The sequence below is a fragment of the Zosterops lateralis genome (genome assembly GCF_965231275.1).
Source record: "Zosterops lateralis genome assembly, chromosome: 38".
NCBI lineage: Eukaryota > Metazoa > Chordata > Aves > Passeriformes > Zosteropidae > Zosterops > Zosterops lateralis.
Genome location: NC_139798.1, coordinates 250,977 through 263,405, shown reverse-complemented (window position 1 = coordinate 263,405; position 12,429 = coordinate 250,977). Strand labels below are relative to the sequence as shown.

Below are 12,429 nucleotides of genomic sequence, written 5' to 3'. Positions count from 1 at the left end.
TCAGCCCCACAGATTTCCCTCCCTGCCCCATAGATCCACCCCCAGCCCCACAGATGGGGCTCAACCCCACACATTGACCCATAGATCCCATTCCCAGCCCCACAGATCCCAGTCCTGGCCCCATAGAATGGACTCAGCCCCACAGATTTAACTCCCAGCCCCACATCTCCCCTCCAGCCCCATAGATTGACCTCAAACCCCTTTCAGGCCCACAGATCGACCCATAGATCCACTCCCGCCCCACAGATCCCAGTCTCAGCCCCATAGAATGGACTCAGCCCCATAGATCCACCCCAAATCCCTCCCAGCCCCACAGATCCACTCCAGCCCCATAGATTGACCCATAGATCCCTCAAATCACATTCCCAGCCCCATAGAGCCACCCCAGACCCACAGATCTGATCCTGCCCCATAGATTTCCCTCCCAGCCCCACAGATCCACCCCAAACCCCTCTCAGCCCCATAGACTGACCCATAGATCCACTCCAGCCCCACAGATCCCATTCCCAGCCCCATAGATTGTGCTCCAGCCCCATAGAACGGGCTCAGCCCCATAGATTGACCCACAGATCCCAGTCCCTGCCCCATAGATCCATCCCAGCCCCCTAACCACCCCCCAAAACCCCATTCCCAGCCCCATAGATCCCACTCCCTGCCCCACAGATCAGGCTCAGCCCCACAGATTGACCCCACAAAACCCTCCCAGCCCCATAGAATGGATTCAGCCCCATAGATCCGGTCCTGCCCCATAGATCCACTCCAGCCCCACAGATTCCATTCCCAGCCCCACAGACCAGACTCAGCCCCATAGATTTCCCTCCCTGCCCCATAGATCCACCCCCAGCCCCATAGATCGGGCTCAGCCCCACACATTGACCCACAGATCCCCCAAATCCCCTCTCCACCCCACAGATCCCATTCCAGGCCCCACAGATCAATGTCAGCCCCATAGATTTCCCTCCCAGCCCCGTAGATTGACCCCCAAACCCTTCCCAGCCCCTTAGATCTGATCCTGCCCCATAGAACGGGCTCAGCCCCATAGATTTCCCTCGCAGCCCCATAGATCAACCCCAAACCCCATGCCCACCCATAGATCCCACTCCTGCCCCATAGATCCCCCCAAAAAACCCTCCCAGCCCCACAGATCCCACTCCTGCCCCATAGATTGACCCATAGATCCACTCCAGCCCCACAGATCCCAGTCCCAGCCCCATAGATTGACCCATAGACCCCTCAAATCACATTCCCAGCCCCATAGATTGGATCCAGCCCCATAGATTGACCCATAGACCCCCCAAATCCCCTTCCCAGCCCCCCAAATCCCCCCAAATCCCCCCCAAACCCCCCAAAATCCCCTCCCCAGCCCCACAGATTGACCCACCGATCCCTCAAATCCCATTCCCAGCCCCACAGATCCCCTCCAGCCCCACAGATTGACCCACAGATCCCCCAAATCCCCTTCCCAGCCCCCCAAAAAAACCCAAAAACCCCCAAAATCCCCCCCAAAAACTTAAAAAAAAATCCCCTTTTCCCCTCCCCCACCAGCACCTGCCCCCATCGCTCCCCTCTCGCCCCTCCCCCACCCCCCGCCCCTCCCCCACCCCTCGCTGCCCTTGGGCCGCGTCCTCCCCGTTCCCACGCCGGGGGGGGAGGGGAAAAAAACCCCAAAAAAACCCAAAAAAGGCCCAAAAACCTCCTAAAAAAATCTCTAAAAGAGCCCCAAAAAATTGGAGAAAAATTCGGAAAAATTTCGGGAAAAAATCCGGAAAAATTCGGAAAAAAATCAGAAAAAAATCCGGAAAAAAATCGGAAAAAATCCGAGAAAATTTGGAAAAAATCGGAAAAAATCCGGAAAAGTTTGGAAAAAAATCCGGATGAAAAAATCCTTAAAGAAGGAAAAAAAAAATCCGGAAAAAAATCCTTTAAAAATCCGAAAAAAACCCAGAAAAAAATTGGAAAAAAATCGGAAAAAAAATCCGAAAAAAAAGTCCGTAAAAAAATTCGGAAAAAAATTCGGAAAAAATCCTGAAAAAAATTCCGAAAGAAATTCGAAAAAAATTCGAAAAAAAAATTCCTTTAAAAATCCTTTAAAAATCCTTTAAAAATCCTTTAAAAATCCTTTAAAAAATCCGAAAAAAATTGGAAAAAACTCGGAAAAAAATCGGAAAAAAATCCAAAAAAATCCGGAAAAAAATCAGAATCCATGGGGCAACTCCTGTCCATGGGGCAGCGCTGCTGTGGGGCGGCAATCCTGGCCCTCTGCCGTGGGGCGGCGGCTCTTTTGGGCCTCCCGGGGTTCCCCGTGGGGCACTCGCTGCTCTTGGGGCTCCTGGTGGGGCTGGGGCCGCTCCTGAGGGCCCGGGGGGATCCCCACAGCCTCCTGGCCTCGCCCCACAACCGACTCGAGGCGTGAGTTGGGGGGCTGGGGGGGGACTTGGGGGGCTGGGAGGGACTTATGGGGTGATTTGGGGGGGGATTGGGGGGGTTTGGGGGGGATTTGGGGGGATCTATGGGGCTGGAGGGGGGAGATGTGGGGCTGGGATGGATCTATGGGTCGATCTATGGGGCTGGGGTGGTTTTTTGGGGGGATTTGGGGGGATTTGGGGGGAATTGGGGGGGTTTGGGGTGGATCTATGGGGTGGAAATGGGATCTGTGGGTCAATCTATGGGGCTGGAGGGGGGTTTGGGGGGTTATGGGGGAGATTTGGGGGGGATTTGGGGGGGTTTGGGGGGACTTATGGGGCTGGGAGGGGATTTTGGGAGGTCTATGGGTCGATCTATGGGGCTGAGGAGGGGGTTTGGGGGGTTATGGGGGAGATTTGGGGGGGTTTGGGGGGGATTTGGGGGGGATCTATGGGGCTGGAGGGGGGAGATGTGGGGCTGGGATGGATCTATGGGTCAATCTATGGGGCTGGGGTGGTTTTTTGGGGGGATTTGGGGGGATTTGGGGGGACTTATGGGGCTGGAGAGGATCTATGGGTCGATCTATGGGGCTGGGAGGGGTTTTGAGGGGGTTATGGGGCGATTTTGGGGGGTTTGAGGGGGTTGGGGGGGGTTGGGGGGGGTTTGGGGGGATCTATGGGGCTGGAGGGGGGAGATGTGGGGCTGGGGTGGATCTATGGGTCAATCTATGGGGCTGGGGTGGTTTTTTGGGGGGATTTGGGGGGATTTGGGAGGGTTTGGGGGGGTTTGGGGTGGATCTATGGGGTGGAAATGGGATCTGTGGGTCAATCTATGGGGCTGGGAGGGGTTTGGGGGGGGTTGTGGGGAGATTTGGGGGGATTTGGGGGGACTTATGGGGCTGGAGAGGATCTATGGGTCGATCTATGGGGCTGGGATGGGGTTTGGGGGGGTCTGTGGGTCAATCTGTGGGGCAGGAGTGGGATTTGGGGGGACTTATGGGGCTGGGAACAGGATCTGTGGGGCTGGGGAGGGGTTTGGGTCGATCTATGGGGCTGAAATGAGATCTGTGGGTCAGTCTATGGGGCAGGACGGGGATTTGGGGGAGTTATGGGTCAGTCTATGGGGCTTTGAGGGAAATCTATGGGGCTGAGCCTGATCTCTGGGTCTGGGACTGATCTATGGGGCTGGGAATGGGATCTATGGGGCTGGGAGGCATCTATGGGGCTGGGAATGGGATCTCTGGGGCAATCTATGGGGCAGACCTCAATCTATGGGGCTGGGAGTGGGATCTGTGGGTCTGGAGTGGATCTGTGGGGCTGGGAATGGGATCTGTGGGGCAGAATTGGGATCTATGGGGCTGGGAATGGGACTTGTGGGTCAATCTATGGGGCAGAGCCAAATCTATGGGGCTGGGACGGATCTATAGGGCTACGACTGGGACTTGTCGGTCAATCTGTGGGTCTGGAGTGGATTCTATGGGGCTGAGCCTGATCTATGGGGCACAGACCGATCTATGGGGCTGGGAATGGGACTTGTGGGTCAATCTATGGGGCAGAGCCCGATCTGTGGGTCTGGGGTGGATCTGTGGGGCAGATAATAAATATTGAATATATTTTATATAATTTATATATTTTATAGAATATTTTATATAATTTTTATATATTTATATATAATATTTTATATATAATAATAATTTATATATTTTATATAATATGTTTTATTAATATCAATTAGTAATAACCAATATTACGTTAATAATTTATAGTTGATATCGTCTTAATAATTAATATTTTATAATTGGTGATATTAATAATTAACAAATAAGAATTTGTGTCCTGTTAATAATTAATAATTTACTATTTACTGATTAATAATTAATAATTATTTGAGAATCGAGAATCAATATGCAACAATCAAAAATTGAAATTAATAATAAACAAATAATAAACAATAATAAATTACAAAGGACCGACAATAAATAATCGATAATTATTAATAATGAATGTTAACTACCAAATTAACAAATAACAAAAAAGATTAACCGCAACATTAATTAATAATTAATAATGAGATGATTATAAATAATAATTAATAACCAATATCTAATAACTAGATTATTAAAAATAATAATTAACAATTAATATCTAATAACTAGATTATTATAGATAATAATTAATTATTAATATCTAATAACTAGATTATTATAAATAATAACTAATAATGTCTAATAACTAGATTATTAAAAATAATAATTAACAATTAATATCTAATAACTAGATTATTATAGATAATAATTAATTATTAATATCTAACAACTAGATTAGCATAAATAATAAACTATTAATATTTATTAATTAGATTATTATAGACTAATTATTAACGATTAATAATTAATATTAATAACAATTATTAATGATTAATTTCCAGCCGTCTGACCTCCTCGGCCGCCGCCTGGACGTGGCTCCTGATTGGCTCCCTCCTCATCGCCTCCCACCCTTTGCTCCGCCCCCCTTGGGGCTCCTCCCTGCGCGCCCTCGCCCGATTGGCCGTCGCCCTCGTCCTATCGCGCGCCGGCCACGCCCTCGGCCACGCCCTGGAAGCCGCCACCGGCCAATGCCAATCCCAGACCCCCCAGGGGCTCCTCCTGCTCCCATTGGCCGATCCCGGGAGCTGCCGGGGGGCGGGGCACCAATGGGAGGGGTTTAGCCCCGCCCCCCAAACCTTCGCCCTGGTGCATTGTGGGTTGGGATTGGCGGAAGAGGCGGCGGCGCTGGGGCGGCGTTTGTACGGAGCCAAGATGGCCGCCGGTATGGCCAAGATGGCCGCCGTAACATCCAAGATGGCCGCCGCTAGTGGAGGGTACAAGATGGCCGGCGTGGCGTCCAAATCCAAGATGGCCACCGGGTATTATGGAGAAGAAGAGGAATCCAAGATGGCGCCCAGATTTAAAATGGCCGCCGGGTATTATGGAGGAGAAGAAGAGGGATCCAAGATGGCCACCAGGTTTTACCCAGAAGAAGAATCCAAGATGGCGCCCAGATTCAAGATGGCCGCTGGGTATTATGGAGAAGAAGAGGGATCCAAGATGGCGCCCAGATTCAAAATGGCCGCCGGGTATTATGGAGAAGGAGAAGCGGGATCCAAGATGGCGGCCGGATATGACGTCACACAGGAAGAAGAGGAATCCAAGATGGCGGCGGGGTATGATGTAGAAGAGGAAGAATCCAAGATGGCGGCCGGGAGGGGAGGGTGGGCGTGGCCGCGCCTTTCCTGGCGACCAATCAGGATCGAGTGGGCGGGGCCGGGCTGGGGCGGCCATTTTGGCGGGAAAACCGGCGGCCATTTTGACTCAAAACGAGGCGGCCATTTTGAATCTGGTGGCCACTTTGAACCAAGAGGGGGCGGCCATTTTGGAGGGAGAAGTGGCGGTCATTTTGATTTTGGCGGCCATTTTGAATCAAGAACTGGCGGCCATTTTGATTCCGGCCGCCATCTTGAACCCCTTGGCCGCCATTTTGATTCTGGCCGCCATTTTGAACCAAGAGTGGGCGGCCATTTTGAATCCGGTGGCCATTTTGAATCCAGAACTGGCGGCCATTTTGACTCAAGACAAGGCAGCCATTTTGATTTTGGCGGCCATTTTGACCCCCTTGGCCGCCATATTACCCCCCATGGCCGCCATTTTGACCCTTTGAGCCGCCATTTTGATTCTGCCCGCCATCTTGACTACCAGACCCGCCATTTTAATTCTGGCAGCCATTTTGATTCTGCCCACCACCTTCACCCCTACGGCCACCATTTTCATTCCGGCGGCCATTTTGACTCTGGCGGCCATTTTGACCCCCAGAACCGCCATTTTCCCGGCGTTTTCCGCCATTTTGAAGCCCCGCCCACGGCCCTGTCCGTCCTTTACCTCCTGGGCGTGGCCCTGCTGGTCACGTGGCACCTGCTGCTGGTGGTGACTCTGACCTATCGCAACACGTGGGGCCGGAACGCGGCCGGGGCCGCCCTGGGCTGGGCCTGTTGGGTCCTGACCTATCGGGGCTGGTACCGGTGGGCGTGGTCACCCGGCCCGCCCGGCTGGGGGTGAAAAAATCTGGGAAAAAAATTTGCCTTAAAAATTCTAAAAATTTACTTGAAAAATTGTGATTTTTTTTTTTTTTTTTGCCTTAAAAATGTAAAAATTCGCCTTTAAAATTTGTGAATTTTTTTGCCTTAAAAAATATTAAAATTTGCCTGAAAAATTGTTATATTTTACCTCAAAAAGTGTGAAATTTCGCCTTTAAAAAATGTGATTTTTTTTTTGCCTTAAAAATTGTTAAAATTCACTTGAAAAATTGTGATTTTTTGTGCCTTAAAATATTAAAATTTGCCTGAAAAATTGTGAATTTTTTTTCCCTTTAAAATTGTTAAAATCTGTTTTAAAATTGTTAAAATTTTGACTTTAAAAATTGTCAATTTTGGTGTTAAAAATTATTAAAATTTGACTTTAAAATGTGAAATTTTTTTTCCTTAAAAATTGTGATTTTTTTTTTGCGTTAAAAATTGTGAATTTTGTGCCTTAAAAATGTTTCATAGAAATAAAATTAATTTTGCCTTTAAAATTCAGAATTTTGCCTCGAAATTTGTGTTTTATTTAAAAAAAAAAATTAATCAAATTTAACTTTTCTGTGTAAATTATTTTTTAATTTAAAAATGTGAAATTTTGTCACAAAAACGCAAATTTTTAACCCCCAAATTGGGGAAATTTTTTACCCCAAAAAAGTGAATTTTTATCCCCCAAAATGTGAAATTTTTACGCAAAAAAATGTGAATTTTTATCCCAAAAATGCGAATTTTTCCCTCCCAAAAAAGTCGATTTTTAGCCCCAAAAAAGTGACTTTTTTACCCCCAAAAATGTGAAATTTTTACCCCAAAAAAGTGAATTTTTACCTTAAAAACGGTAGAATTTTACCCCCCAAAAAGTGAATTTTCAATCCCAAAAAATTCGAATTTTTTACCCCAAAAAAGTCAATTTTTATGTCAAAAAATGTGAATTTTTACCCCTCAAAATTCGGAATTTTTTTCCTCAAAAAATGTGAATTTTTTACGTCCAAAAATCCGATTTTTTTACCTTAAAAATGCGAATTTTTACCCCCCAAAATTCTGAATTTTTACCCCAAAAAAGTCAAATTTTTGACCCTCAAAAAAAGCGAATTTTTAACTTAAAATTCAGATTTTTTTTTCTTCTCCCAAAATCTTCAAAATTCTGCCCAAAATTCTATTTTATTTTATTTTATTTATTTTATTTTATTTTATTTTATTTTTATTTTTATTTATTTTTTAAATTTTTCAAAATTTTATTTTTATTTTATTTCATTTTATTTTTAAAAATATTTATTTAATTTACATTTTATTTTATTTTAATTTAATTTTTACTTTGATTTATTTTTTAATTTTTAAAATTTTATTTTTATTTCATTTTCTTTTATTTTAATTTTTTATATTTTATTTTATTTTATTATAATTTTATTTTTATTTTATTTTTTAAATTTAATTCAATTTTATTTTACTTTTATTTTATTTTATTTTATTTTAATTTATTTTATTTTATTTTATTTTTATTTTATTTTATTTTATTTTATTTCATTTTATTTTAAATTTATTTTCATTTTTATTTTCATTTTATTTTATTTTTATTTACTTTTTTAATTTTTAAAATTTTATTTTTATTTTATTTTTTTTATTTAATTTTAATTTTATTTTACTTTCTTTTACTTTATTTTATGTTATTTTATTTTTACTTTATTTTTATTTTATTTTTTAAATTTAATTCAATTTTATTTTATTTTATTTTATTTTATTTTTATTTTAAATTTATTTCTCATTTTTATTTTATTTTATTTATTAATTTTATTTTTTTATTTTATTTTATTTTTAAAATTTATTTTTATTTTATTTTCTTTTTAATTTATTTTTTAATTTATTTAAATTTTAATTTAATTTAATTTAATTTAATTTAATTTTTAAAAACATTTATTTAATTTTAATTTAATTTTAATTCAATTTAATTTTAATTTAATTTAATTTTTTATTTTATTTTATTTATTTTTTATTTACTTTATTTTTTAAAATTTTAAAATTTTATTTTATTTTTTACTTTTATATTTTACTTTAAATTTTATTTTATTTTATTTTCATTCTTTTCCCGTAAATCGATTTTTTTTTCCTCTAAACCCTTTTATTTTTAACCCCAAAAAATGCAAATTTTGGGGTTTTTTTTTTTTCACCAAAATTTTTTTTCGGGGATTTTTTTGACCCAAATTTTCTCCATTTTCCGACCCCAAAATTTGCATTTTTTGACCCAAAAAAGACCAAAAAAACCCCCCAAAATTTGAGCTGAAAAATGAAGATTTTGGGGCTTTAAAAATCCGAATTTTTGGGGCTTTAAAAAATCGAATTTTTGTGGACCCAAAATCGCCTTTTTTGGCCTCAAAAATCTGATTTTTTAACCCCAAAATTCTCTTTTTTTACCGAAAAAAATCTGAATTTTTTACCCCAAAAATTCACATTTTTAACCCAAAAAAATCTGATTTTTTATCCCCAAAATTCCCAATTTTTACCCCCAAAAATGTGAAATTTTTACCCCAAAAAATCTGAATTTTTTTACCCAAAAAATCCAAAGTTTTTACCCCAAAAATTCTCTTTTTTTTACCCAAAAAAATCCCAATTTTAATCCCCAAAATTCATAATTTTTTACCTCAAAAATTCCGATTTTTTTAACCCAAATTTTCACAATTTTTGGCCTCAAAATTCCCAATTTTTATCCCAAAAAAATCCCAATTTTTACCTCAAAATTCTCATTTTTTTAACCCCAAAATTCCCATTTTTAGCCTCAAAAATTTACTTTTTTTTTACCTCAAAAATTCGGATTTTTTAACCCAAATTTTCCCTTTTTTTTTTGTCTCAAAATTCCCAATTTTTTACCCAAAAAATCTGATTTTTTTACCCCCAAAATTCACTTTTTTACCTCAAAAATCTGAATTTTTTTGCCTAAAAATTCAATTTTTTTCCCAAAATTTTCCTTTTTTTACCCAAATTTTTAATTTTTCCCTCAAAATTTTCAAATTTTTACCCAAAATTTTCCTTTTTTTACCCCAAAATTTCTTTTTTTAACCAAAAATTTTAATTTTTCCCCAAAAATTTTCAAAACTTCCCCAAAAAATTCCAATTTTTTTCCCAAATTTTTACTTTTTTCCCCCAAATTTTTCATTTTTCACCCAAAAATTTAAAATTTTTACCCAAATTTTTCATTTTTTCCCCAAAATTTTCAAATTTTCCCCCAAAATTTTCATTTTTTCACCAAATTTTTATTTTTTCACCCAAAATTTTTAAATTTTCCCCCAAAATTTTCAAATTTTTACCCAAAATTTTCCCTTTTTTACCCAAAATTTTAATTTTTTACCCAAAATTTTCAAAATTTTCCCCCAAAAATTCTCATTTTTTCACCAAATTTTTATTTTTTCACCCAAATTTCGACTCAAAACTTTAAAAAAAAAATCAAAATTTTTTTTCCCAACCCCCAAAATTTGAATAAAAATCGATTTTTTGGGACCAAAAAAAAGGGGATTTTTTGGGGCTTTTTTGGGCTTTTTTTAAACCAAAAATTTGCATTTTTTGACCCAAAATCGACTGAGAAAAAAAAAAACCCAAAAATTTGGGCTGAAAAATGAAGTTTTTGGGGCTTTAAAAATTGAATTTATTTGGAACCAAAATCGACTTTTTTGGCCTCAAAATTTCGAGTTTTTATCAAAAAAAAATCTGGGTTTTTTACCCCCAAATTCACATTTTTTTTACCCCAAAAATCAGATTTTTTTAACCTAAAAATTCTTTTTTACCAAAAAATCTGAATTTTTTTATACCAAAATTCCCAATTTTTACCCCAAAAATTCTGAATTTTTTACTCCAAAATTCCCAATTTTTAACCCAAAAATTCACAAATTTTTACCCCAAAAAATCCCAATTTTTTACCCCAAAAAATCCCAATTTTTATCCCAAAAATCTGATTTTTTACCCCAAAAAAATCTGAATTTTTACCCCCGAAAATCCCATTTTTTTACCGTCAAAAATCTGAATTTTTTAACCCAAAAAAATCTCCTTTTTTACCCCAAAAATCTGATTTTTTTCACCCAAAAATTCTCATTTTTTAGGCTACCCAAAAAATCTGATTTTTTAGTGCGTAAAATTCTCATTTTTAACCTCAAAAATTCGGATTTTTTAACCCAAATTTTCACAATTTTTCACCCCAAAATTCCAATTTTTACCCAAAAAAATCTGATTTTTTTACCTCAAAATTCCCAAATTTTACCCAAATTTTTCACCTTTTTTTTACTGGCAAAAATTCACTTTTTTTACCCCAAAAATTCGATTTTTCCCCTCAAATGAAACCCCAATTTTTTCCCCCCAAAATTCTCATTTTTAACCAGAGTGGGGGAAATTTCCCTTTTTTCCCCCAAAAAATTGAAAATAAAATTCGACTCAAAATTCGCTTTTTTTTTTTACTTGGAATTTTCACTTTTATTGCCCCAAAATTTGGGTATATTTTCTCCATAAAAAAGGTTCCATTTTTTTACCCCAAAATTCCCTTTTTTTACCCCCCAAAATCCCAAATTTTCCCACAAAATTCCCCCAAATTTTCCCCAAAAAATCCCAATTTTGTCCATTTTCACCCAAAAATCCCCAAATTTCCCCCCCAAAATTCTCAATTTTTAAACCCAAAATTTCCCAATTTTTTAACCCCAAAAATCCCAAAATTCCCCCCAAAAAATCCTTTTTTCCCCAAATTTTTCCCTTTTTTTACCCCCAAAATCCCAAAATTTTGACCCTGGGGTCAAAAAATCCCCAATTTTTACCCCAAAATTCCCATTTTTTTACCCCAAAATTCCCATTTTTTCCCCAAAATCCCAAATTTTTCCCCAAAAATTCCCATTGGACCATTAATTTACCCAAAAATCCAATTTTTCCCCCAAATTTTCCCAAAAAAAATCCCAATTTTTACCCCAAAATTCCCTTTTTTTTTTCCCCCCAAAATCCCAAAATTTTTAACCCCAAAACCCCCAAATTTTTCCCCCAAATTTTCCCCAAAAAACCCCCAATTTTTACCCCAAAATTCCCATTTTTTCCCCCCAAAAATCCCAATTTTTTTACCCACAAAAATCCCCAAATTTTTACCCAAAAATTCCCCCCAAAACCCCCAATTTTTACCCCCAAAAATCCCAATTTTTAAACCCAAAATTCCCAAATTTTAAACCCCAAAATTTCCCAATTTTTCCCCCAAATTTCCTCCCAAAATTCTCAATTTTTTCCCCCCCAAATTTCTCCAAAAAATTTTCCAATTTTTACCCAAAAATCCCCAAATTTTCCCCAAATTTCCCCAAAAAAATCCCAGTTTTTTTACCCAAAAATCCCTCAAATTTTTCCAAAAAAATCCCAAATTTTTCCCAAAAAACCCCCAATTTTTTCCCCCAAAAATCCCAATTTTTTCCCCAAATTTCCCCCAAAAATCCCAATTTTTTTACCCAAAAATCCCCCAAATTTTTCCCAAAAAATCCCAATTTTTTCCCCCCAAAATTCCCAATTTTCCCCCAAATTTCCCCCAATTTTTCCCTCTTTTTTAACCCCAAAATCCCAAATTTTTACCCCCCCAAATTCCCTTTTCCCCCCCCAAAAATCCCAAATTTTCCTCCAAAAATCCCAATTTTTCCCCAAATTTTTTTACCCAAAAATCCCCCAAATTTACCCCCAAAATCCCCAAATTTTTTCCCCCAAAATCTCATTTTTACCCCCAAAAAATCCCAAATTTTCCCCAAAAAATCCCAATTTTTCCCCAAATTTTTTACCCAAAAATCCCAATTTTCTCCCCCAAAAATCCCAAAATTTTCCCCAAAAAATCCCGAATTTTTCCCCAAAAAAATCCCAATTTTTTACCCAAAAATTCCCCAATTTTACTCCCAAATTTCCCCCAATTTTTCTCCCAAATTTTCCCAA

The 12,429-nt window shown here is 38.8% G+C and overlaps 1 protein-coding gene across 1 annotated transcript; it reads left to right on the top strand.

The window, feature by feature from the left end:
- Positions 1–1,602: 1,602 nt before the first annotated feature.
- LOC310921913 (uncharacterized protein) lies at positions 1,603–6,790 on the top strand. Its single transcript, XM_083882172.1, has 3 exons — positions 1,603–2,409; positions 4,831–6,091; positions 6,152–6,790. Exons 1-3 carry the CDS (start codon positions 2,204–2,206, stop codon positions 6,491–6,493), a joined length of 1,809 nt encoding a protein of 602 aa, XP_083738298.1. The 5' UTR covers positions 1,603–2,203; the 3' UTR covers positions 6,494–6,790.
- The last annotated feature ends 5,639 nt before the right edge of the window (positions 6,791–12,429 follow it).